This window comes from Xenia sp. Carnegie-2017, unplaced genomic scaffold (assembly GCF_021976095.1).
Source record: "Xenia sp. Carnegie-2017 unplaced genomic scaffold, XeniaSp_v1 HiC_scaffold_19, whole genome shotgun sequence".
Taxonomy (NCBI): domain Eukaryota; kingdom Metazoa; phylum Cnidaria; class Anthozoa; order Malacalcyonacea; family Xeniidae; genus Xenia; species Xenia sp. Carnegie-2017.
The window spans coordinates 3,129,751-3,155,568 of NW_025813481.1; the positions used below are offsets into that span (position 1 = coordinate 3,129,751).

Sequence of the window (25,818 nt, forward strand, 5' to 3'; positions counted from 1 at the left end):
CCAACATTTATCTGTAAATATTTTCATATGTTGATATTAAAACTGTATTATAAAAATGTAAAATTACTCGCCATCACAAAACGACCTAGCACCAGTGCATGCATGGTTTCCTTTTAGCTTTTGTTCTTTCCCATTAGCCGCCATCTTTAATTTATTTCCGATTGTGTAGGGCGGTTTTTCTGGAGTGGAAAATAGTGCTAACCTGGTTTTGAACGTCAAAATCCGCCATTACCGCCAGCTGACCACGGGTCCAGGCTCCTTTCTCCTCAGGCTTTCGATCCGAGCGAACTCATTCCATTTCGAAATTCTATTGTATGTTTAGATGAATCCGGAATGGTCACAACTCGATCAGTTCGAGTTCATTCTATTTTCATTCGGATCGAAATTTAGTTTTAATCATGTAAACTCAAATTGAGTTTCATTCTGGAATAAAGTTGTGATTAATGACAAGCACTCCCTTGCGCCGTGCGTAGTATCTTCTGAAACTGAAGCTCATTAGCAACTAAGGCGGCTAAATATGGGCTAGAAAATGAGTCTTGAAGAAAAACATCAATTAGTTTCATGCAAGTGTTAAGCTGTATTAACGCGGGAGGAGCAGAAAAAAAGGGTTGCTATAATGTTTATGTTCGCCATCTTCAAATTTCAAAATTTCCGCAAAGTGTCAATCCTTGTGTTGGTTTCCCATGTAACCTGAATTGACATCACGTTTTGATAGGGATTGAAGAAGTCATTCCCGGATCATGTAAACACCCTAAATTTTGTATTAAGAGTTTTGTGTTAAAGAGTTTTGTGTTAAGTTTTGTGTTAAGAGTTTTGTGTTAAGAGCTTTGTCATTCTTTGAAAAAATCTGTTTTTTGTTTGTTTTTATTGAACATAAAAATAATAGTACAGCTAGAGTAAAAACTCGGCAGGGTGTGTGTGAAGTAAAAGTTTGAATTCAAGTAAACACCAAAGAACAACCTTTCAAAATAAGGCTTTACTCAACACTAAATAAAAGCTACAAAATGTCTCTTTATAAATAATTATCTTAAACTAGGCGCGGTTACTAAGGTGGGTGTAATAATCATGTAATGATTACTTCATGTAATAATCACTACAATCACCCTCTCCTATTTGAAATAACTATATAATCTAAATTAAATAATCTAAATAAGACTGGTCCTGCCCGATTGTCCTTTTTTTTTCATATCATGTATATGTCAGGCGGTCGGGTTGTTTCTTTCTCTCTGCGAGCGGCGTAACGGTAGTGTCTGTTGTGAAGACGACTGATCAGGTAGAGCGGGATCCTCTAGTAGTGAGTTCCCTTCTCTTTCCTTCTTTGGGGAACTATTATTTAGTTTCCTAGCGTCTTTTGTGGCCAAAGGAGGTTGACGTGGGTCGTCTACAGTATTATCTTTATAAGGCGATAGTGGTAGCGGTTTCTCGCATAACTTCTCTTTTTCCTCAGCTTGTGGAGCGAGGAACTTAGTGGCTACGGTATCTTCTCTTCCATCAGGAAATTTTACATGCGCATACTGAGGATTTGCTTCGATTAGCTCTACTTCATCGACAGATGGGTCATACTTAGATTGTTTTACTTGACGCTTCAACAGTACCAGTCCAGGTTTGGATAGCCACGTTGGTATGGAAGTTCCACTCGTCGATCTTCGTTGGTGGATAAAGAGGCGTTCATGCGGTGTTACATTAGTAGCGGTGCACAACAGAGATCTGATGGAATGAAGAGCATCATGCAAAACTTCTTGCCAGCAGCTGGTCGGTAGTCCTCGCGTCTTCATCGCGAGGGAAATAGTCTTCCATAGAGTGCCGTTCAAACGTTCTACTTGGCCGTTCCCTTCTGGGTTATATGGTGTGGTTCGGCTTGACGAGATTCCTTTCTGGAGGAGAAAGTCTTTAACTTTTGCACTCATAAAGCCAGAACCTCTATCCGAATGTATGTAAGCAGGCATACCGAAAATCGAAAACAATTCGCAGAGACAATTTATAATTGACTCCGCGCTAACGTCTTTACAAGCGAAAGCAAAAGGAAATCTTGAATATTCATCTATTATAGTAAGAAGAAACTTATTATGATTAGTCGTCGGCAATGGTCCTTTGAAGTCCAAACTAAGTCTCTCGAAGGGTTGAGTCGCTTTTACTAAATGGAAATTTTCTGTTTTGTAATATTGAGGCTTACTTTCCTGCATATCTTGCAGGACTGTGTCATGAGCTTAATTTCATCCATAGAGAAAGGGAGATTACGGTTTTTTACAAAATGTGCCATCCGCGTTATTCCTGGGTGACACAAGGATTCATGAAGCTCTATCAGCTTATCGGAGGTCATGCTCATTGCTCTTATCCTAGAAAATGTATCCGCTGGTACATTCTCTTCTCCTGCTCTGTAGATTATATCAAAATCATAAGTGGATAGTTCCATCCTCCATCTCATTATCTTATCGTTCTTAATTTTGCTCTTTTGCTTGGTGTCAAACATGTAAGCTACTGACTTCTGATCAGTAATTAACATAAAATGCTTACCCGTAAGGTAGTGTCTCCACTTCCTCACGGCTTCTACGATAGCCGCTGCTTCTTTCTCCACTGAAGCGTGCTTAAGTTCTGATCCGCTTAACGTCCTCGAAAAGAACGCAACTGGGCGACCGTTTTGGTTGAGAGTGGCTGAAAGAGCAAACTCGGAAGCGTCTGTTTCCACCTGAAAGGGCTGTGCTTCGTCAACAGCTTGGACCACAGATTTTTCGACATCGGACTTAAGTAGATTAAACGAAGTAAGAGCATCGCCTACCATTGGAAATACAGTATTCTGTGTCAGTGGTCTTACTTTTGCTGCAAAGTCTTTGATCCATTGAGAATAGTAGGAAAAGAGACCCACAATCCGTTTCTGTTCTTTTAAATCACGGGGGACAGGTAACTCTCGCAGAGGTCTCAATCGTGCCGGGTCCGGCTTTATTTCTCCATTAGCGATTATACTACCGAGGATGCAAATACTGGTTGTTGAGAAGGAGCATTTGTCTTGATTAAACGTCAAATTTCGCTTTCTAGCTGCTTGAAGGAACTTTTGAGATTTATGTCATGCTGGGCTTGGTCCCGGCCACAAATCGTGATGTTGTCAAGATACACAAACGTGTCTTCTAGACATTCTTTAGCGATAAAGTTGTCCATCATTCTTTGGAAAGCTGCTGCTCCATTCGTTACTCCAAATGGTACTCGACGGAATTGGTACAAACGCTGGTTAGCTTCGAAAGCAGTATATTTCTTTTCTTCTTTTTGAATTGGGACTTGATGATACGCACTTTTCAAATCAACGGTGCTGAAAACTTTGTACTGAGCGATTTTAGAGACGATATCATCTATTCTAGGCAAAGGATAAGCATTCAGGTGTGTGAATCTATTTATAGTTTGAGTAGTCAATCACTAATCTTTTTTTTTGTCGATCGTTTCTAGTTACGACCACTTGTGCTCTCCACGGTGATTCACTCGGTTCAATTATACCTTCATCTAGAAGCCTTTGTACTTCAGTTGTAATAAATTCTTTGTCTTCTCGGCTATATTTCCTTGATTTAATAGCTATCGGTTTACAACCCTCTGTTAAATGTTGGAACAAAGTGGGGGTCTAGGTTCAAAGCTGTTAAACTGCAAAGTTTCAAAGGAGGGGCAGAACCCCCGTACTGGATAGTGACACTTTCGTGCTGGGCTTGCCAAGTTTGCCCTAGAATAACATGAGTACACAAGATTGGGCAGAATATATAGCTTAACCTGAGAATACAACCGGCCTTTTAACGTGATATCACTAAGACAATATCCTTGCATTTTGTGGAATAATTACATGTAGCCATCGTAACTTTTCTTTGGTCTGATGAACTGTCAATGAAAGTTGCTCAACCAAATCAGGATGTATGAAGCAATGAGTACTTCCTGAATCTACCAGAGCTGTAACAGTTCTTTCTTTTAAACGAATGTCAATACATGAACTTAGCAATGACTCCCCCATTGCAGCTAGAGTTATGTGAGCTGATTGCGTTAAATTAGAGACTACTGCTGAAGAACGGCAAACTCTTTGGTAGTGCCCTCTTTTTTTACATTTATTACAAATAGCTTCTTTCGCAGGGCATAATGACCGGGGGTGTTGCTTATTACCACAAAGAAGCACTTAGCGGAACGTGAAGTGGAGGCTAAATACCTCTCGCTTAGTCCTTCTTCATTATTTTCGTCATGTCCGTTAGATGCCGTAACAGCAGCGCTTGTGAAGGGATTCAATTGTATGTCTCCGATGATTTTGTGCCAAATCCCAAGCTCGAGCTTGATCAACTGCCGTTTGTAAATCCAACTGTTTATTCTCCAGTAAACGTTGTCGAATGCTTCCGACAATAGACCACTAATGAAAGCATCCCGAATTGCTTCATCCCGATATTGAGCAGCAGAGACTTGACGAAAATTGCAGTCTTTACTTAGGTGTTTCAGTTCTTGTAGGTATTCGTCAAGGGTTTCGCCTGCTTGTTGTTTACGTGTTGCTAATTTATGCCGAGCAAAATCTCGTTCGGAGGCTTGACATATAAGGTTTTCAGCGTAGTGATGGCTTCATCGTAGGTTTCAGTCTCACAGAACAGTTGATAAACATCAGAGGTGACATAATTCGCCAGAATGTGTAGTTTATTTATTCGGGTATCAGGAATGGACGGTATTGCATCGATGAAGTTCTCAAATGTCGCGAGCCAGTGCGTCCAGCGTTTTGCAGCGCCTTGCGCGTTCGGAATAACATCAAACCGTTCAGGTCTCAAAACTTTATCCATAGGTATAAGAAGAGTGTTGAAGTATTTTTCTGTATTTTTCTAATCTGTAGTCATATTGTATTATATTCATTAATTTTTTGTTATCAACTATCCTCTCTAACACTCTTGCTAGAACTGTTTGTTGAACAGGTGGTTTATGATGTAGTGGTCGCTTTTAGTTCTTTTAACAAACTGTACAGTCGCTATCCAATTTCTCATTGTAATAGTCTATCTTTAACTACTTTTATGTATTTTATTATCCACTTTCACTTCTAAATTTAATTTTTTTCCTTCAATTTCAGAATTGCAACTACAAGAATGGAAATATAATGATCCATCGATAAAACACAAAGAATTATTTTTAAGAATGATTGAGTATGGGCGAGATCCTAATGTGAACGTTAAACTTTTAAACGATGTTCGAGTAATATTCTCAGATGAATTTTGCATTGGCAAAGGAAGTGATGGAACCCGTGTTTATCTTGGACTGAGCAAGGATGGTTACGGGAAAGCTGTGAAACGAATACTTCAGTACAACTTTATCGATTTTGCAAAGAAAGAAATGAAAATTTTTAATGAAATTAAAGAAAAGAATTCGACTTATCTGGTGAATTATTCCTACTTCATAAAAGACACTGAAACAGAATGGGTCTATTTGATACTTGACCTATGTGAAGAATCGTTGGAGAGTTTTGTGCATTCTTCTACTATGGAGGATCTTCAAAATTCTCTTCCCAAAATTCTCAGACATATTTTAACAGGATTAGCTGATCTTCACCGCGAGCCAAGTTCTATTCTTCACAGGAATTTGAAGCCTTCCAATGTTCTCTACAACGCAAAAGGAGAATTTCTGATAGCTGACTTTGGTTTAAGCCGAATAATGAAGAATGACGGTACGACACATGCAAGCATTGGTAATAGGGGAACTCCGTATTGGATTGCTCCTGAATCATATTGTAAAGATGATGAGTCGTTTGACCAATCAAGTTACAAAAGAGAGTCGGATGTAATGGTAGGTATAAAAATGTAACCATGTGTTAAATAAAGTTGAATTTTTATTCACACTGTTTTTATTGATTTTAGAACGCAGGACTCGTTGCTTATTATGTTGCTACAAAAGGTAAACATCCTTTTGGATCTGACGAGTGTAGATTGCTAAACTTGTTTCGTGGAAATCCTGTTGGATTGAAGGAAATCAAGGATGTTCAACTTAAACATCTTCTTTCATGGATGCTACAGCTAAATCCCAAACTCAGACCATCAGCAAACGAGGCGCTTAAACACCCTTTTGTACTATCTGATAAAGAGAAGTTTGATATGCTGTGTGACCTGGGTAACCAACCAATGACAAAAATATCGCGTTTACTTCATCCTCCTAATTCAGGTGGCCATATGCAGTTGAATCGTCAAATAAGTTGGAAAGATTGTATTAACCCTGAAGTCTTAAAGCTTTTCAATGAACGACACTACGACTTTACATGGTTAGGTTGTGTAGATTTTTACTAAACTTTCACCAGCATCGGCACGATAAACCTCCTACAACTGCTTCAAAGCAATGGTAACTATGAAGAGTATTTTCTGCATGTTTTCCCTAAGCTTCCTCTTCTTGTACATAGTATCATGAGGCTAATTGAAGGGAAATCAATTCCAGATCTCGAAGAACATTTAACCAGTAAGTTACTATCAAAGAAATACTTTTTACCACAGTAAATTTACCAGAAATAAAAATGTACAATATCATATCACGGGTATTGGAATTTGGAAATGATGGTTAAAATGGACAATACTAAATCCTTTCTGAAAATATTAGATCATAAATTTGAGCCATGCATTATGGTTTCCTTGAAGTTTAAAATTGATGTTTGAAGTTTAAATTGAAGTTTAAAATTGATGATTTCTTTTTATAGTGCATGGTCTCTTATCTGTGATCTAATTTCACTAATAAAAAGTGAATACATAACAGATTGCTGGACAGGCGAGCATCGAATTTCTTAAGGCTGAAACACACTAGGCAGTCGCTTTAGTCGCGCGTCTAAAACTACCGCTTTGCGTGGTTACTAAGCTAGTAGCGTAGTCGCGTCAGCTAGTCGCTTTGAAAGCTCAACATGTTGAACTTTTGACTTTGGTCGCTTCAGTCGCTTTACACTGATTGGCCAATAGATACATTTTAACTTCCTAAATGCATATCATATTTCCTGTCATAAGCATCATACGAAATTTATAGATTATACCTTTGAAAAAGAAGGCAATATATAGTGAATTCACACTGGAATCTTTCAGTTTTTATATGACTTATCAAATAGGGACAATAGGAGCTACAAACTGGAACCCTAATGCAAAACCTAAATGCACAGAATATGATTATCCACAATATACGAGTGATCATATTGGCGTGTTTTAACTGGCTTGTTCTCTTTTCTCCACATAGTAGTTTGTACTGAGTAAATATTCATATATTAGTAACTATAATAAAGGCCAAAATAAAAAGATTAAGTGATATCTGTGTCTGTAACAAACTAAAATTACCGCCATGTTCAATAGACGCCACGGTAAAAGTCGCGATGGTCGCTGCATGTGTGTTTCTAGCGTTCAAGCGACTGACGCGTGCGCATCAAGACGCGCGACTGAAGCGACTGCCCAGTGTGTTTCAGCCTTTATAAGTACTGAGAGTCAAGAGTAAAAGTTCAGATTTGAAATAAATTTGTTCTGTTGTATTTGTGACTTGATTAGATAGCTGTACACATGATAAACATGTTCTTCACGTTTTTTACACTCAAAAGCAGCAAATACTAGGTGTAATTATATACAACTTTATTTCACAATAAAAAGTACATGTTATGGTATCTGCTTATACCTTTATACTGCTGTCCAATCAATTGCATAAATCAGAAATATATGATAAGTAATTGCCACCATCCGAATTTTGTGTGTGATGGAAACTTTCAACTACTTCCAATTGTTTGAATGTTTTCATCATTAATGTCTAATTTATTTTATATTATTTTAAGACACGCAGTTGCAAGAGTGGAAACACATTGATGCATCAACAAAGCACAAAGAAATGTTGTTAAAGTTAATTGAGTGTGTGCACCACCCTGATAACAAGGTTGAAAATTTGAACAATGTACGGGTAATTTTCTCAGACGAATTTCTCATTGGCAAAGGAAACGATGGAACCCGTGTTTATGTTGGACTGGGAATGGATGGCTGTGAAAAAGCAGTGAAACGAATTCGTCAAGATAGCTGCATTAAAATAGCAGAGAATGAAAAGAAAATTTTGAATGAGGGAAACGCAAAGTACTCGCAATATGTTGTGAATTATTCCTTCTACGATGAAAACCTTGGAACAGAATATGTCTATTTGATACTCGACTTGTGTGAAGAGTCGTTGAAGGAATATGTGGAATCAAATTCAAATAGTTTGGATTACCTTCAAAAATTACTTCCCGACATTCTTAAACAAATTTTAAAAGGATTAGCTGACCTTCATAGAGGTCCGCGTCCAATTCTTCATCGTGATTTGAAACCTTCCAATGTTCTACGAAACGCACAAGGAAAATTTCAGATAGCCGACTTTGGTATCAGTCGAGTATTGAAGAATGGCTTTATGACACATGTAAGTGATGCTACTAAGGGAACTCAGGATTGGATGGCTCCTGAATCGTTCGTTGTTAATGAAGAGTCATTTGATAAAGCACGATACAAACCAGAATCTGATGTAATGGTGGGTGTAAAAATATAACCATTTGCAAATTACTTCCAAATTTTTTAGAAATCATTTGTTGACACTGTTATGTTTTTATATATTTTAGAATGCAGGAATGGTGGCTTATTATGTTGCAACAAAAGGGAAACATCCTTTTGGACCTCTAAAGTATAGACTGAAAAATTTGCTAGATGGAAACCCTGTTGGATTGATGGAAATCGATGATGTTGTACTTAAAGATCTTCTTTCATGGATGCTACAACATTCACCAGAAGACAGGCCATCTGCCAAAAAGGCGTTAAAACACCCTTATCTACTATCCGATGAAGAGAAGTTTAGTATGCTGTGTGATATGGGGAACCAACCGGAAATGAAAAAATCAGAAGTTACAAGCTCTCTAAATTTAGATGTTATTGCGCAATTGTATGCTCCCAAGGAATGGATGACGCGTATCGATGATAAAGTCTTGAAAGATTTCAAAATTTTAAAAAATAATGGCAAACAGAAATCTCTGACTTACGAGCCTACATGGGCAGGGTGTTTAAGATTCATAAGAAACGTGAATGAGCATTGGAACGATAAACCTCGTACACATCTGTTGCGTTATGTCAAGGAAGGCAAATATGTAGACTATTTCTTGCAATGTTTTCCTGAATTGCCTCTTCTGGTGCACAAAATCATAAGGTCGACTGACTGGAAAACAAGAGCTGATCTTCAGGAACATTTTACAGCTTAGTCATACCAACAATTTTTTATGTTAAACGATATAACCAAATTAGGATTCTGTGACACTATGCATGATCATATTTACAGTTGTAAGGTTTTACTTTGCATTGTCATTAGAAAACATCGGTTGCATTAGATAAATGTTTGTTTCACGATCTATGCGCAAATATATGATGATTTTCTTTCATATTCTTATCAAAAGGTGTTAAAAGTCCGAATGATACAACTATCCTATAATTCAAATTCGAAATGGCACTGTCTATTCTTGTTTAATAAAACCTGGCATGTTCTTTACTGAGGTGAAAGAGTTTATGTGTTTTACGCTATCTTTTATTTGTTTCAGAGTCAAGTTCATTTTCGTATACCTGTCTTGAAGAACCAAGAAGCAGTGCATCAACATTCAAAGGTATATCTAATGTGGTGGGATTTTTATTAGTGAGAAATTCATTAATTGAAATAATTATAATAAATTATGTATAAGCAGTGCTGAGGAATGTAGCTGAGGAATGTAGCTAAGAATTGCACGAAATATTTTCATGAGTGAATAATGATAACTTTAACCTTTTAGTTGAAGAAAAGAGAAAAACTTCTCTTCTGAGTGCCAAGTTACCTTCAAAAATTGGTAAATTTGATATTTTTTGTTTGAGAGATTCAAAGTCCAGTGTCATTGTTTCGTATTAAATTTTGTAGATGAACTTTCCAGTGGCAGCACAGCAAAAATTTTGAATTCATCTACTTCTCTTAGTTTCAAGCCATCTTCAAAAACTGGTAAATTTGATAGTTTTGTTTTAGGAGATTCTAAGTCCAGTGACATTCATTTTGTGTAATATTTTGTAGATGAACCTTCCACTCCCAACACAGTCGAATTTAAAGAACGTTTTCTCACAAAGGATCACAAAATTAACGATAGCGTCCATGAAAATTTGAAAAGGTAAATGTTTTTTATCGCTTTTACGTCAATTTTGACTTATTTGACACGAGGAAAGAGCATTGAATATCTTCACTTTTCCACATTTGCAGTTTTCCTTGGCTTTGTGGCAAGTATGGTATAGCACGTCCTACTGATGAGATGAATTATCGTCACATGTTTCTTGAAGTTTACGAATCAAAGACTGAGGATGTTTTAAAGCAAGAAATCGATAATAAATTTGAATGGAAAGCTTCAGATTACATCGAATTACGTTATGTTGACCCACGTAAGAAAATAGAAATCCAACAGCTATCCAACAATGTTATGGTAAGTCGAGATAATGAGCCCAATAGATCAATGTATGGCGCGTTGACTTTGTTCTGCTGTAAGATGAACAGCATTACGCGTTGACTTGCGCTCATGTTGGTTACTTAAAAAGTATTCCCAAAAGGCAAAAGCGTGATTTATACTGTTGGGAGTGAAATCATGTGAAAAGTAAATAGCTTTTGGTATGTAAGAGGAAACGAAAACTTCACTCACCTGGCGAGATATATTTTTTTCTTGAGCAACATAAACAACTGCAGCAACACATTATTGACATATACCATGCTCTAGCAGGATTTTCACACATCCAAACAGGTAGAACCAATCTCTTATAATGCTAGAGAAGCATAATTATTGATATAGATTTATACATTATATTTGCTTATTTGATTGTTCAAATTGGACAGTATATGGTTGAATTTTCAACTTTTGTATTGGATATATTGCCTGCACGGATATAAATGCTGATTCCCTGTTATTATTGCAAAAATTTTCGTTAGGCTGATTGAAAGAAGACGGAGGACTAGCAAATTAAGTGTCAAGGAAAATTTAAAAGTGGTTGGTTTACCTTTGGAGAAGCAATACATATATTCAAAAGCGGTAGATATTCTGACGATAGTTCATAAACGCTACCTTCTACGGAACATTCAGGATCTTGGACTACGTTTGGAAAGCCCATGTCACTACCAAATGCACCTAAGAGTTAATGGCAATAAAACTAATTTTGAAAACTCTCTTAAAGACACTGCTTCTGTTATTTCTGACCTCGTTTATTAAAAACAAGTCTATAGCCAAATAGCAATCCCCAAAGACGTGATCTTATTTTGCACCGTAGTTGTATAGACAACCTAAATGCAAGCCCCAAATTCGTCAAATCAAAAGATATTTTCTATTAAGTACAGATGACAGTAGCTACAAATCATTATACCTGTTTTGATTCACATTCAAACCATATGCAAAGTACAAAAAATGACCCAATTTCGGGCTCGTGTTGACTTCAAACTTCCATCGAGCGAAATCGGAGACTTTTTCATTTCTAAATAGAAAACAAGGTTTGTGAATATTCTATGAAATTAACTGATTATTTGTTTTTCAATTTAAAGTTTTACCTTGATAGCTTATTCACGGGTTTCCTTACTGCAATAATTTCAAGCTGATTGGTCTCACCGTTTTTAAAAGTTCCTTTGTTTTGTTCTAACTACAAGAGTCATCTTTGTTTTCTTCTGTTGAATTAATAAGTGACATGTTTGTTACTCTGCATTTAGTTTTCTTTTGTGAAGCACGGTTCTCCAGCAAATTAAAGTCATTTTCTGTCAAAAAGTAGCACGTTCTTGAAGAAACTGATAACTTTTTAATGATTAGATATTTATAAACATCATCGTCGATTTTTACGCTATCACTGGAAGATAATTCCACATTACAGTGAGTTGATTTTAGATGATTGTCCTTATCATCATGTGAGCTATTAACATTATGAATATCTGCATCATAGATTCTATCTAAAGGATCTGTGTTACATGATTTCCTGTTATCTAAATCCCTTTCACCTTTAGAAAGTTGACCAGTCCAAACAACAACACCAGCTGCCTGTTTGGAAGCATTAGAATCATGAATATCAATAACATTGTCATATGCTTCTTCATTTACAGAAATGATTCGTTGATTTTGTGCAAAGTCATTTCTATCGTGCCCTTCTATCGTGACCATCACCATGATCTAGTTGAGTTGTCTCACATTCTTCTGCCAGCGACAGCCTACGAAGATCAACGGTCAAGATGTTTTGAGAGATTCGTTGGCTGGCTGAAGAAAACCTTGTTACATCCGGACTTTGGACGTTTTCATAAACTTTAAAACCATCGAAAGAGTTCTTGAAGCAATCTAGAAGTGAATAGCACAAAAAATCCAAGCTAAACAAAATGATAAAACTTTGCGACATTTCATTTGTAGAAATATCTGCTCATCTCAATATAGAGATGCTAATAAAAAATTACTTAGCTCTCCAAAAAGGCCCTCGATAAGATTTTTCATGAAAAGCGTAATCCTCAATTTGGGAAATTACATTTTGGATGCCTAGACATTTGGCAACGCTAGGCTTAGAAAGAAATCTTGCCGGGACTCTCAAACTATTCTGTCGAGATACGGGACGATCTTGTGGTGGTTTATCCGGGAGAAGACTACGAACATATTCTATTGCTAGTCTTGTTTTCAACTTGCAATGGCTGTTGGGGTTGGTCGTCTAAAGAAAACAAAACAGAAATGTTATTTTGTAATTAGCAATCGGGTTTGTCGTTTGTTTTTAACTTTTCTTTGTACACTACACTTAAATGTGTGATCAATCATCGATCATCAATCATTGATTATCGTTTTCTGAGACAAACCGTGATCGACCTGTAATTCTTAATACTGAAGAGTATCGTAGTGTAAATGAAATACATGCTCAAATTTTTAGTCATATGTTTGATTGGTCGTATATTGTTTCGTGAATGCTTTAGTTTAACATTAAATGGAAGATCACGTGAACCAGTTTTTGTCACCAATTGTGTTTTTGATGGCTCAGCTATGACCCTCTCTTTTCTTGCGTCATTGCAAAGGTATTTACTGAGTTGCTGGAAAGAAGTAGAAAATTATTCTTTGATATATGTTTTCTTAAAACTCCACGAGAACATAGTCAAATCTATTTTATAACATTAGAACAAAGTAAATACTTTACAGTGCCAGACTGCGAATTTCAGTTTGGTGGAAAAGCAGATGATAAAATTAAGTGACATGCACTTTGTTTTTAATGATAAGTTAAAAAAGATTTCATACAGCAATAGAATCAAGTTGCCAGCAATACCTGATAATGAAATGGACTTTGCAAATAACGTTTGTATTCATCGTTCATTTCATACTTTGATCCTTCCATAATCATTTGTTACAATAAGTTGGTATAAAAATGAATGCATCAAAATTCTTTATTCTTTACGGAAATTCACTCTTCATTTTTCTTTCCTTTTCATAAACACAAACATGCTAGTAATAAAATAACACAGAGGTTTTTAGTTTCGTTGGTACAGTCAACTAAGTTGATATTTTGGTTTCCAGAGGAACGAAAGAGCTTCTCGATCCGTTCGTAGCGAGTAGAATGAGACTTATTTATAAAACTCAGGATTTGAACAAAGTTATTTTCCAGAATGCAGTCTATATTTAAGGTTTTAGCAAGTTTGTAGATTCTGGGGACTCTGTAGCATATACATAAAAAACTGAAGGAAGTCACGGTCCATTCCTATCTCGAAATACGTTTTTCTAAACAAAATTAAAATCGACTAAAACAGAACATCTCTCCTTGTACCTAGTGCATGGTATTTCATCTGTCGTTATATTTTATAATATGTTTAACTGTTTGAGACTCTTCCAATTCATTGACCTGTTATCAATTAGGATCATGGGATTGAGACCAAAATCTTCACGACCATAATTAAAGATAAGTTAGGTAAGCCAGCTGGTAAAGGCCGTTGAGTCTTCAGTGGTCTGGGGACAAGTAAGATGATTACATGAATCTTAATTTTTTTTAAATGGAAACATCGCTTTTAAATGTTGGTTAAATGTTGGCAATAATATAAATAAATATTTACGAAATGAACTTACATGAAAATAGTTTTATAACCATTAAGCTAGTTAAGTAAAGGAGAAATACATTTTTATAGGTTTTATTATCTGTGGATTTTACAATGATTCACAGTTTGTTTATCATCAACCATTCAGGGTGAGTCGGTAGTGACAGTATGTATTGGTTTTATATTTGTTTGCTCTCAAAGCTCTTCTGTTGGTTTTGTACGTATCAGCTTGTGATTATTGTGAGAAGTACTTTACAATTATTTGAATGAGGTAAAATGAGATTAGTTTCAGTAAGATATTAAAGGAAAGCTTGAACAATGTCAGAAGCCAGTGAAGGTAGATTATGAGAAGTATCATGTGACAGGATTAATACCCAGAAAAATAAAGAATGTCATAAAAATCGTGAGATATTACCTGATATCTGTAATTTCAATAGTGTTGAAGTCAGTTAGATGATGCCATTTTGATGATTTCAGCTTCCTCAATTGTTTAGTTATCACAACTTTACACCAAATGGGTTACTGTGAGTCACTAGGTCATATGATGTTTTCATGTACATTTAGGGATATATTTCTGGAAAAACATTGGAGAAGTGTTTTGGGACGCTCTGTTTGTGATTATTTCTTGAAGCTCAAGGAAAGGTAAATGAATTTATGTGTAAATTGTTGTTTGTGCTTGTTTGGTTGAGAAGTTTTAAGGTACTTTCATGAACGGTTTTCATGTTATATTTGTCTGACAAAATGCTCCTAAACAAATTAAATATCATCTTTTATGTTCAGGCTACTTCTCCAGAAGACATTCCTCCTGTAATTGCAACAGGATTCAGTTATCTCATCAGTATATTTCGCCATGATCTCTTCTTTGTTTCTGTTGTTGAAAATGAAGGTTTGTGTTTATATTAAGGTTAGTTAATGTTTTATTAATGTTTATTTTGAATCAATTGCCTCTAATCCAATCAAGAGATTGATTGCTAGTTTTAATTTAAAAGTATGCATTACATTGCAAAGAAGTGTTATCACTCAATAAAGGCATTGCATTAGGCATTCTTAGTGGTAGATAAAAATAATTTAGCCTTCATATCATCAACATGTGGTGAACACTTTCATGATTATTATTATTGATGAATTGAAAACATTCCTTTCCAGTTCCACCTTTGTTTGTGATTGAATTTCTTCATCGAGTGGTTGACTTGATCAAAGAATATTTCTCTGACTGTACTGAAACAATCATTAAAGAAAATTGTGTCATTGTATATGAGGTTTGAGATTAGTATATTTTGTAGAGAATCTAGCTGTTTGATAGATGAATTTCAATTTTTTCTGTTGTGTGTAATGTAAAATATGATATTATATCTTTATATTCTTCAGTTATTGGAAGAGATGTTGGATAATGGATTCCCTCTTGCTACAGAGTCAAATGTCCTTAAAGAGTTGATAAGACCTCCTAGTATAGTTAGAAATGTTGTTAATAAAGTGACTGGAGATAGCAAGTAAGAACCTTCCTTATAGTAAACATATGAGCCATGTTTTATGTAGTGATCTATATGTTGTTCATATAAGGATCAGATATAAATATAAAGCAAATCTAAAACCACTAAACATTTCTATATTTGCATTGTTATTTATATGCAACTTACTACAATATTTAGTTAAATTTGTTTTAGTTTACACATTTATGATCATTCTACATATAATTTAAGTTAAATATTTCATATTTTCCTAGTATGAGCAGTCATCTCCCAACTGGTCAATTGTCCAATGTTCCATGGAGGAGAACTGGTGTAAAATATGCAAATAATGAGGTATGTAGCTATATTCACATTGTTCCATTAAGAAATTTGAAAGAAAATCCTTTTTTATTCTTTGTTTTAGTTGTAATGTGATGAGTGAACTTTTTTCTTTTGTTAATTAGTTGTAATAAATATTGCTAATTAGTTGTTGGTTCTAATTACTCATAATTTATTCCAATTAATTCTAATTATCACAAATTAGTCCTAAGTATTTCTAATTCATTCTATTTATGTTATAGATTTATTTTGATGTAGCTGAAAGCATTGATGCCATCATTGATAAACAGGTAACAACATTATAATACTGTGGATTTCTTGTTCCCTTTGTGGAAGATGTATGACAAAAATATGTTTGTTGTTTTTGTTTGATGTTAAATTAAAACTAAGGACATGTACGAACTGAAAACTTATGGCATGTTTAAATTTCTAAAATTTTCTGTTTTGTGTAGGGATCCACCATATTTTCAGAAATACAAGGAACTGTAAGTGCCTTCCTTTTTTTATACTTTGTTATATGTACTCTCTAGTACAACATTTTAAAGATTTTTTTACCTTTTTTCAACTTTGTTCTTTCAGATTGACTGCAACTGTAAATTATCTGGCATGCCTGGTATATTTATGATACTTTGTTATATCTCTAGATTAAAATTGAATTTATCTGTAGATTAAAGATTTGTATTAATTATAGAGCTCAACATGTGTTTTACAAATCCTCGTATGCTTGAAGATGTCAGTTTTCATCCTTGTCTTCGCTTCAGAAGATGGGAGGTACGTAAGTGTGAATGTTGAATATGGATTGTCTCTGATCAAAGTCAACACAAATTATTCTTAATAGGACTAATAACAATTGTCTTTTTACATTGAACACTTTTCTTTTAATCTTGCACTAAAACCGCGTTCAAATGTCGGTGTATTTTAGTCTGAACGAATTTTGTCATTCGTCCCCCCGGATGGTCGTTTTCGTTTAATATCATATAACGTGGCAACCGGGTGGGTGTTTTAGCTGTTTTATTTTCATGATGAAATTGTCTATTTTGATGGTATTTTTTGTTTTTTGTTTAGAGTAAATATGCTACCATTGTTTGCAAAGCCTCGTGTCTCGTTTCAAGAGGTTTATCAACTGCTGAAATTATTTTAAATTATTTTTTATTGATTGAAATAAATTAAAGTGTTTGATTTTTCTGCGTTTTAATTCGTACGACTGTTCAAAACATTGATTCGATGATCGTCTTTTACTTGGTTGTTTTAGGGTAGAAGTGGAAGATTTGAATTGTCGATAAGTTCAAAACCAGTTATGGGTAAAATGTATGTATTTATAATCATGTCAATTTATTAAAATGCTGTTGCATCTTCTTGCATTTATAAACTTAAAGATATAACCTAAACTAGTCCATTTTTTTCATACGTATTATCTCAAAGCATTTTGTATAAAACTAACTACATCGTCCTAACGTAATCATACCAAGTCAAATATTGTATACATTAACTTTTTCAAAGTCTTTTCACTCATTGTTTCCATATTTTATTTAGATCGAGAATGTTGTCGTGACTGTTCTATTTCCTAAACAAGTTCTCAACCTTAACTTGACTACAAACGGTAAAAACACTCATAAAATATTAAACATTACAGTCTGATGTTTCATTGCTCTTCATTGACGTTTTCCATCAACATTTATGACTTGTGTTCCATGTTTTCAGTTGGTACCTATTCAATTGATCCTATCAAAAAAGAGCTTTCATGGGAGGTAGGTTCATGAGGAAATTGTCACGATCACGTGGTTATGTAAATCTAACGTTACGTTAAACAATTTTAGATCGGTAAAATACAATCTCAGACATCGTCACCTAACATCAAAGGAAATGTAAGTAAAACTTGTTTTTATTTTGCTTTTTGCTCGTCTCCGTTGATTTACAGACGTCTTGCCATGTTTTTCAAGAAAATATTTTCAATTTTTTTGCATGCAAAGCAAGATCTTCCTTCACAACATTTTTTGCTCACGAAGTAGAGTAAGGTCGATCTTGCCAGTAACCATTCCTTGGTCACAAAGTAAGGTCGATCTTGCCAGTAATCATTCCTTGGTCACAAAGTAAGGTCGATCTTCCCAGTAACCATTCCTTGGTCACAAAGTAAGGTCGATCTTCCCAGTAACCATTCCGTGGTCACAAAGTAAGGTCGATCTTCCCAGTAACCATTCCTTGGTCACAAAGTAAGGTCGATCTTCACAGGTCGCTATCACTGTAGTTATATTCTTAAATTGTATTCTCTTTTCTGATAATTGGTACTATCCCTCTTCCACTTTGGTATTCACCTTTAAAGATCTGATTTCCTACCATAGTTAAACAACGTGGTGATGTGAGAATCGCTCTGATCTTTTTATGAAACTGCTCTCGTTTCATTTCGTCTTATGTTACTTGTCGTCAAATTCTTGCTGTATGTTGGTTTTCTGTAGTTTACTGCTTCTTATCATAATCTTTGTTTATTTTTCTTGTTTTTTTTTTATGAAAAGAATTAATGTATATCTCCATAATCTTTTAATATCTTTCCTTTTGTCTAATTTCCAATGTTTATATTTCAGATATCTTTAAAAAGCGATGTTCCACCTTCGTAAGAAACACCAACTTAATTCGTAAGTGTTTTTTTACTGAGTAACGTATATAAAACCAGTTATAATTGGATGATATACTAAAATAATTCCCAAACTAAACGTTCTATGATACAAAGTTAACATAACTTCCTTCAGACATGACATATTTATCAATACTCCTTAATCATAAACATGCAACAGCCTGCAACACTACCATCATAAATTTGTAGAAACCTATCTCCCTTTCGCGTTCTTTCATCGGCAGCATTCTTTTCTTTAGTTAAATTTCAAAATATATTCATTTGCCGCTTTGGGATTGAAAGTCGGTAGACTGTATGTACATGGGGAGGTAGGGACAATTTGCATGGTTTGTTGCGTATGTAGGGGTACACTTTGCATGGTTTGATGTGTATTTAGGGGTACACTTTGCATGGTTTGTTGTGTATGTAGGAGTACACTTTGCATGGTTTGTTGTTTATGTAGGGGTACACTTTGTATTGTTTGATGTGTATGTAGGGGTACACTTTGCATGGTTTGATGTGTATGTAGGGGTACACTTTGCATGGTTTGTTGTTTAAATTGATGTTCATTTTAATCTTGAACAGATGACTTGAGTGCAACTAATGTTATATGGTTTCTGATTAATTTAGAACTACAAGCTACGAAAGGAGTCAAAGACACAACAGCTTGACGGTATAAGATAAGAACATAAAATTTTGTTGAATAAAAGCACAGCACAACATTTACACATGGTTAACAATTCGCGAATCTCCTTCCTAATCCTTCAACAAAACAAATTTTGATTAGCTTTCAAAAATATAATTCAAGTTGTTGTGTTTTTTTCAAAATGTATGCATGTTTGACAAAAAAAAATATATCGTCTACTGGGATTGCAGTGGCAATTGAACTTTACCATGGAAGAAAAAAGCAAAGTTGTGAATGCAATCTTCAACGATGTTAAACGATAAAATTGTGTCAATGCAGCAATACTGTACAGGCCAAAAAATTATGTTATATTGCAACACGTTATATTTAGAGAAAATTTTCAGTTGCAGCAACTGTGCAGTCACTGTGAGTGCAGTGTGCAATGTTAGAAAAGGGAACCGTTCTAAATGTGGAAGGGAGGAAATATCTGACTTGTTAAAGTTATTAGTAGTTTTTAGTACCAAATGGGAATCAAGCTTTAGAGAATTTGTTTCCACTAGCTGAAAATTTTGTACATTTTGCCAAAAAATTTAGCATGGTTTGTTATTCAATATTGCTTAGGTTCTTGTTATTTTCTAGTGTTACATGGCTGCTTGAAGCATATGGAGTTGCTGGTCCGAACAAGAAGTTGGCATTCCACTATTCAACGTGGCTTCAATTCTTTCCGTTTTCTGGTGTTACTTGGGTACTTAGAGCGTATGGATTTCCTAAACGTATGTAAAGCTTTGATTCTCGTTTATGATACATAGCGTTCCCAAGTCGCAATTGGGTATTGTTTCTAAGTTTGTAAGAGATTTTTCGATCAAAATTTTATTTGTTGTTAACATTTCTAATTATGTTCTTCCTGAAAATGAATTTCTGTCTGCGGAAACTGATCATTCAGCTTATCAACTTGCTGCTTCACCCACAAAAAATGCTAAACGATCATACGAGGCAGCTGCATGGCAGTTTTGAATATCATATGAATTTTAAAATGTTTTATTGAATGTTTAATTTCAGGGAATTTGATAGGTAGTCTTGACGGTCGTTATGGATTTACCTGCAAACATTGGCTCATAGATCCTGCCTATAGAGATTTTATCTCGTTTGAGAGGAAGAGAGTTTTAGAGAAAAGTCGCATTAAAAAGTAAGTTTTCCAGTTAAATCACAACATTAATTGTAGTTTTGAACATTTTTAGGAAAATTCAAAATACATCAGTGACACAATAAAATTGTAGTGAGCCTGTGGGAACATAAAATACTCGCGATTTGATATCATTTATATTGGTTTGTTAGTTTGATATGACAAAACAGAACATACGTGAGTGTCTACACTGTAGTGACAAAACAGAACATACGTGAGTGTCTACACTGTAGTGACAAAACAGAACATACGTGAGTGTCTACACTGTAGTGACAAAACAGAACATACGTGAGTGTCTACACTGTATTGACAAAACAGAACATACGTGAGTGTCTACACTGTAGTGACAAAACAGAACATACGTGAGTGTCTACACTGTAGTGACAAAACAGAACATACGTGAGTGTCTACACTGTAGTGACAAAACAGAACATACGTGAGTGTCTACACTGTAGTGACAAAAAGAACATACGTGAGTGTCTACACTGTAGTGACAAAACAGAACATACGTGAGTGTCTACACTGTAGTGACAAAACAGAACATACGTGAGTGTCTACACTGTAGTGACAAAACAGAACATACGTGAGTGTCTACACTGTAGTGACAAAACAGAACATACGTGAGTGTCTACACTGTAGTGACAAAACAGAACATACGTGAGTGTCTACACTGTAGTGACAAAACAGAACATACGTGAGTGTCTACACTGTAGTGACAAAACAGAACATACGTGAGTGTCTACACTGTAGTGACAAAACAGAACATACGTGAGTGTCTACACTGTAGTGACAAAACAGAACATACGTGAGTGTCTACACTGTAGTGACAAAACAGAACATACGTGAGTGTCTACACTGTGACAAAACAGAACATACGTGAGTGTCTACACTGTAGTGACAAAACAGAACATACGTGAGTGTCTACACTGTAGTGACAAAACAGAACATACGTGAGTGTCTACACTGTAGTGACAAAACAGAACATACGTGAGTGTCTACACTGTAGTGACAAAACAGAACATACGTGAGTGTCTACACTGTAGTGACAAAACAGAACATACGTGAGTGTCTACACTGTAGTGACAAAACAGAACATACGTGAGTGTCTACACTGTAGTGACAAAACAGAACATACGTGAGTGTCTACACTGTAGTGACAAAACAGAACATACGTGAGTGTCTACACTGTAGTGACAAAACAGAACATACGTGAGTGTCTACACTGTAGTGACAAAACAGAACATACGTGAGTGTCTACACTGTAGTGACAAAACAGAACATACGTGAGTGTCTACACTGTAGTGACAAAACAGAACATACGTGAGTGTCTACACTGTAGTGACAAAACAGAACATACGTGAGTGTCTACACTGTAGTGACAAAACAGAACATACGTGAGTGTCTACACTGTAGTGACAAAACAGAACATACGTGAGTGTCTACACTGTAGTGACAAAACAGAACATACGTGAGTGTCTACACTGTAGTGACAAAACAGAACATACGTGAGTGTCTACACTGTAGTGACAAAACAGAACATACGTGAGTGTCTACACTGTAGTGACAAAACAGAACATACGTGAGTGTCTACACTGTAGTGACAAAACAGAACATACGTGAGTGTCTACACTGTAGTGACAAAACAGAACATACGTGAGTGTCTACACTGTAGTGACAAAACAGAACATACGTGAGTGTCTACACTGTAGTGACAAAACAGAACATACGTGAGTGTCTACACTGTAGTGACAAAACAGAACATACGTGAGTGTCTACACTGTAGTGACAAAACAGAACATACGTGAGTGTCTACACTGTAGTGACAAAACAGAACATACGTGAGTGTCTACACTGTAGTGACAAAACAGAACATACGTGAGTGTCTACACTGTAGTGACAAAACAGAACATACGTGAGTGTCTACACTGTAGTGACAAAACAGAACATACGTGAGTGTCTACACTGTAGTGACAAAACAGAACATACGTGAGTGTCTACACTGTAGTGACAAAACAGAACATACGTGAGTGTCTACACTGTAGTGACAAAACAGAACATACGTGAGTGTCTACACTGTAGTGACAAAACAGAACATACGTGAGTGTCTACACTGTAGTGACAAAACAGAACATACGTGAGTGTCTACACTGTAGTGACAAAACAGAACATACGTGAGTGTCTACACTGTAGTGACAAAACAGAACATACGTGAGTGTCTACACTGTAGTGACAAAACAGAACATACGTGAGTGTCTACACTGTAGTGACAAAACAGAACATACGTGAGTGTCTACACTGTAGTGACAAAACAGAACATACGTGAGTGTCTACACTGTAGTGACAAAACAGAACATACGTGAGTGTCTACACTGTAGTGACAAAACAGAACATACGTGAGTGTCTACACTGTAGTGACAAAACAGAACATACGTGAGTGTCTACACTGTAGTGACAAAACAGAACATACGTGAGTGTCTACACTGTAGTGACAAAACAGAACATACGTGAGTGTCTACACTGTAGTGACAAAACAGAACATACGTGAGTGTCTACACTGTAGTGACAAAACAGAACATACGTGAGTGTCTACACTGTAGTGACAAAACAGAACATACGTGAGTGTCTACACTGTAGTGACAAAACAGAACATACGTGAGTGTCTACACTGTAGTGACAAAACAGAACATACGTGAGTGTCTACACTGTAGTGACAAAACAGAACATACGTGAGTGTCTACACTGTAGTGACAAAACAGAACATACGTGAGTGTCTACACTGTAGTGACAAAACAGAACATACGTGAGTGTCTACACTGTAGTGACAAAACAGAACATACGTGAGTGTCTACACTGTAGTGACAAAACAGAACATACGTGAGTGTCTACACTGTAGTGACAAAACAGAACATACGTGAGTGTCTACACTGTAGTGACAAAACAGAACATACGTGAGTGTCTACACTGTAGTGACAAAACAGAACATACGTGAGTGTCTACACTGTAGTGACAAAACAGAACATACGTGAGTGTCTACACTGTAGTGACAAAACAGAACATACGTGAGTGTCTACACTGTAGTGACAAAACAGAACATACGTGAGTGTCTACACTGTAGTGACAAAACAGAACATACGTGAGTGTCTACACTGTAGTGACAAAACAGAACATACGTGAGTGTCTACACTGTAGTGACAAAACAGAACATACGTGAGTGTCTACACTGTAGTGACAAAACAGAACATACGTGAGTGTCTACACTGTAGTGACAAAACAGAACATACGTGAGTGTCTACACTGTAGTGACAAAACAGAACATACGTGAGTGTCTACACTGTAGTGACAAAACAGAACATACGTGAGTGTCTACACTGTAGTGACAAAACAGAACATACGTGAGTGTCTACACTGTAGTGACAAAACAGAACATACGTGAGTGTCTACACTGTAGTGACAAAACAGAACATACGTGAGTGTCTACACTGTAGTGACAAAACAGAACATACGTGAGTGTCTACACTGTAGTGACAAAACAGAACATACGTGAGTGTCTACACTGTAGTGACAAAACAGAACATACGTGAGTGTCTACACTGTAGTGACAAAACAGAACATACGTGAGTGTCTACACTGTAGTGACAAAACAGAACATACGTGAGTGTCTACACTGTAGTGACAAAACAGAACATACGTGAGTGTCTACACTGTAGTGACAAAACAGAACATACGTGAGTGTCTACACTGTAGTGACAAAACAGAACATACGTGAGTGTCTACACTGTAGTGACAAAACAGAACATACGTGAGTGTCTACACTGTAGTGACAAAACAGAACATACGTGAGTGTCTACACTGTAGTGACAAAACAGAACATACGTGAGTGTCTACACTGTAGTGACAAAACAGAACATACGTGAGTGTCTACACTGTAGTGACAAAACAGAACATACGTGAGTGTCTACACTGTAGTGACAAAACAGAACATACGTGAGTGTCTACACTGTAGTGACAAAACAGAACATACGTGAGTGTCTACACTGTAGTGACAAAACAGAACATACGTGAGTGTCTACACTGTAGTGACAAAACAGAACATACGTGAGTGTCTACACTGTAGTGACAAAACAGAACATACGTGAGTGTCTACACTGTAGTGACAAAACAGAACATACGTGAGTGTCTACACTGTAGTGACAAAACAGAACATACGTGAGTGTCTACACTGTAGTGACAAAACAGAACATACGTGAGTGTCTACACTGTAGTGACAAAACAGAACATACGTGAGTGTCTACACTGTAGTGACAAAACAGAACATACGTGAGTGTCTACACTGTAGTGACAAAACAGAACATACGTGAGTGTCTACACTGTAGTGACAAAACAGAACATACGTGAGTGTCTACACTGTAGTGACAAAACAGAACATACGTGAGTGTCTACACTGTAGTGACAAAACAGAACATACGTGAGTGTCTACACTGTAGTGACAAAACAGAACATACGTGAGTGTCTACACTGTAGTGACAAAACAGAACATACGTGAGTGTCTACACTGTAGTGACAAAACAGAACATACGTGAGTGTCTACACTGTAGTGACAAAACAGAACATACGTGAGTGTCTACACTGTAGTGACAAAACAGAACATACGTGAGTGTCTACACTGTAGTGACAAAACAGAACATACGTGAGTGTCTACACTGTAGTGACAAAACAGAACATACGTGAGTGTCTACACTGTAGTGACAAAACAGAACATACGTGAGTGTCTACACTGTAGTGACAAAACAGAACATACGTGAGTGTCTACACTGTAGTGACAAAACAGAACATACGTGAGTGTCTACACTGTAGTGACAAAACAGAACATACGTGAGTGTCTACACTGTAGTGACAAAACAGAACATACGTGAGTTCTACACTGTAGTGACAAAACAGAACATACGTGAGTGTCTACACTGTAGTGACAAAACAGAACATACGTGAGTGTCTACACTGTAGTGACAAAACAGAACATACGTGAGTGTCTACACTGTAGTGACAAAACAGAACATACGTGAGTGTCTACACTGTAGTGACAAAACAGAACATACGTGAGTGTCTACACTGTAGTGACAAAACAGAACATACGTGAGTGTCTACACTGTAGTGACAAAGCACATGAAATATCAAAAAAACTGTAAAATTTTTGAAACGTTAAGAAAGCGTCATATTTTTTAGCAAGTTGCTATGCCACATTTGTGTAACTTTGATCAGTTGTTGCTATATATCGTATTTACAGTGGTTTTTAAGCAAGTAACTGTAAAAGATCCTATGTCACTATTCATTTCCTATAAAATACAGATACTAACCAGCTGCTATGTTTAAAATACTTAGCATGTATTTTTTCTTTTTCTAAATACCATTGTTAAAAAAAACTGTTAGATATGTTTGAATTTGATCAATGAAATGTATAGTCTGAAGAGGTTTTTTAATTGTCTTACCGTTGGTTAGTCTATTTCGTTTGATTTGTTACAATACTGTTCAAAATTTCTTTTTTATTAACTAAAAATGTCTAATAGAAAACGAAGTGCCTGTACATATCGTCTGTACA

General features: G+C 36.0%; 2 protein-coding genes across 6 annotated transcripts in view; both read left to right on the forward strand.

The window, feature by feature from the left end:
* The window catches only part of LOC124437963 (AP-3 complex subunit mu-1-like), a 105,538-nt gene that overhangs the window by 15,947 nt on the left and 63,773 nt on the right, over nt 1–25,818 (forward strand). For 2 of the 4 annotated variants that reach the window (XM_046987937.1, XM_046987936.1), the window contains exons 1-4: nt 18,681–18,746; nt 19,048–19,090; nt 19,682–19,815; nt 20,102–20,228. Coding sequence is in view for 2 of the 4 variants with exons in the window: in XM_046987938.1 (XP_046843894.1) it covers nt 6,381–6,432; nt 7,769–8,484; nt 8,573–9,202 (1,398 nt within the window). In the remaining 2 variants the exon portion in view is untranslated. Of the gene's footprint in view, nt 1–6,305; nt 6,433–7,768; nt 8,485–8,572; nt 9,380–14,802; nt 14,909–15,168; nt 15,282–15,390; nt 15,513–15,745; nt 15,825–16,051; nt 16,100–16,261; nt 16,295–16,388; nt 16,423–16,500; nt 16,581–16,731; nt 16,803–16,874; nt 16,924–17,061; nt 17,122–17,342; nt 17,410–17,510; nt 17,558–17,626; nt 17,675–18,388; nt 18,440–18,677; nt 18,747–19,047; nt 19,091–19,681; nt 19,816–20,101; nt 20,229–25,818 lie in introns of those variants that run through there. The other 2 variants (XM_046987939.1, XM_046987938.1) reach the window with 2 other exon arrangements.
* On the forward strand, nt 4,847–6,294 carry LOC124437974 (serine/threonine-protein kinase/endoribonuclease IRE1-like). Of its 2 annotated transcripts, XM_046987973.1 has the most exons (3): nt 4,852–5,772; nt 5,844–6,124; nt 6,157–6,255. In XM_046987973.1, exons 1-3 carry the CDS (start codon nt 5,128–5,130, stop codon nt 6,191–6,193), a joined length of 963 nt encoding a protein of 320 aa, XP_046843929.1. In that variant the 5' UTR covers nt 4,852–5,127; the 3' UTR covers nt 6,194–6,255. The 2 variants fall into 2 exon arrangements, with proteins under 2 accessions (XP_046843928.1, XP_046843929.1); XM_046987972.1 differs by having other exon boundaries at nt 4,847–5,772; nt 5,844–6,294.

What these genes read in the sequence shown, in the direction of transcription:
- LOC124437974 (XM_046987972.1), top strand. Translation starts at nt 5,128, where the DNA reads ATGATTGAGTATGGGCGAGATCCTAATGTGAACGTTAAACTTTTAAAC. An exon ending in AAAGAGAGTCGGATGTAATG is followed by an intron (nt 5,773 to 5,843) that starts GTAGGTATAAAA and finishes TATTGATTTTAG; the next exon opens with AACGCAGGACTCGTTGCTTA.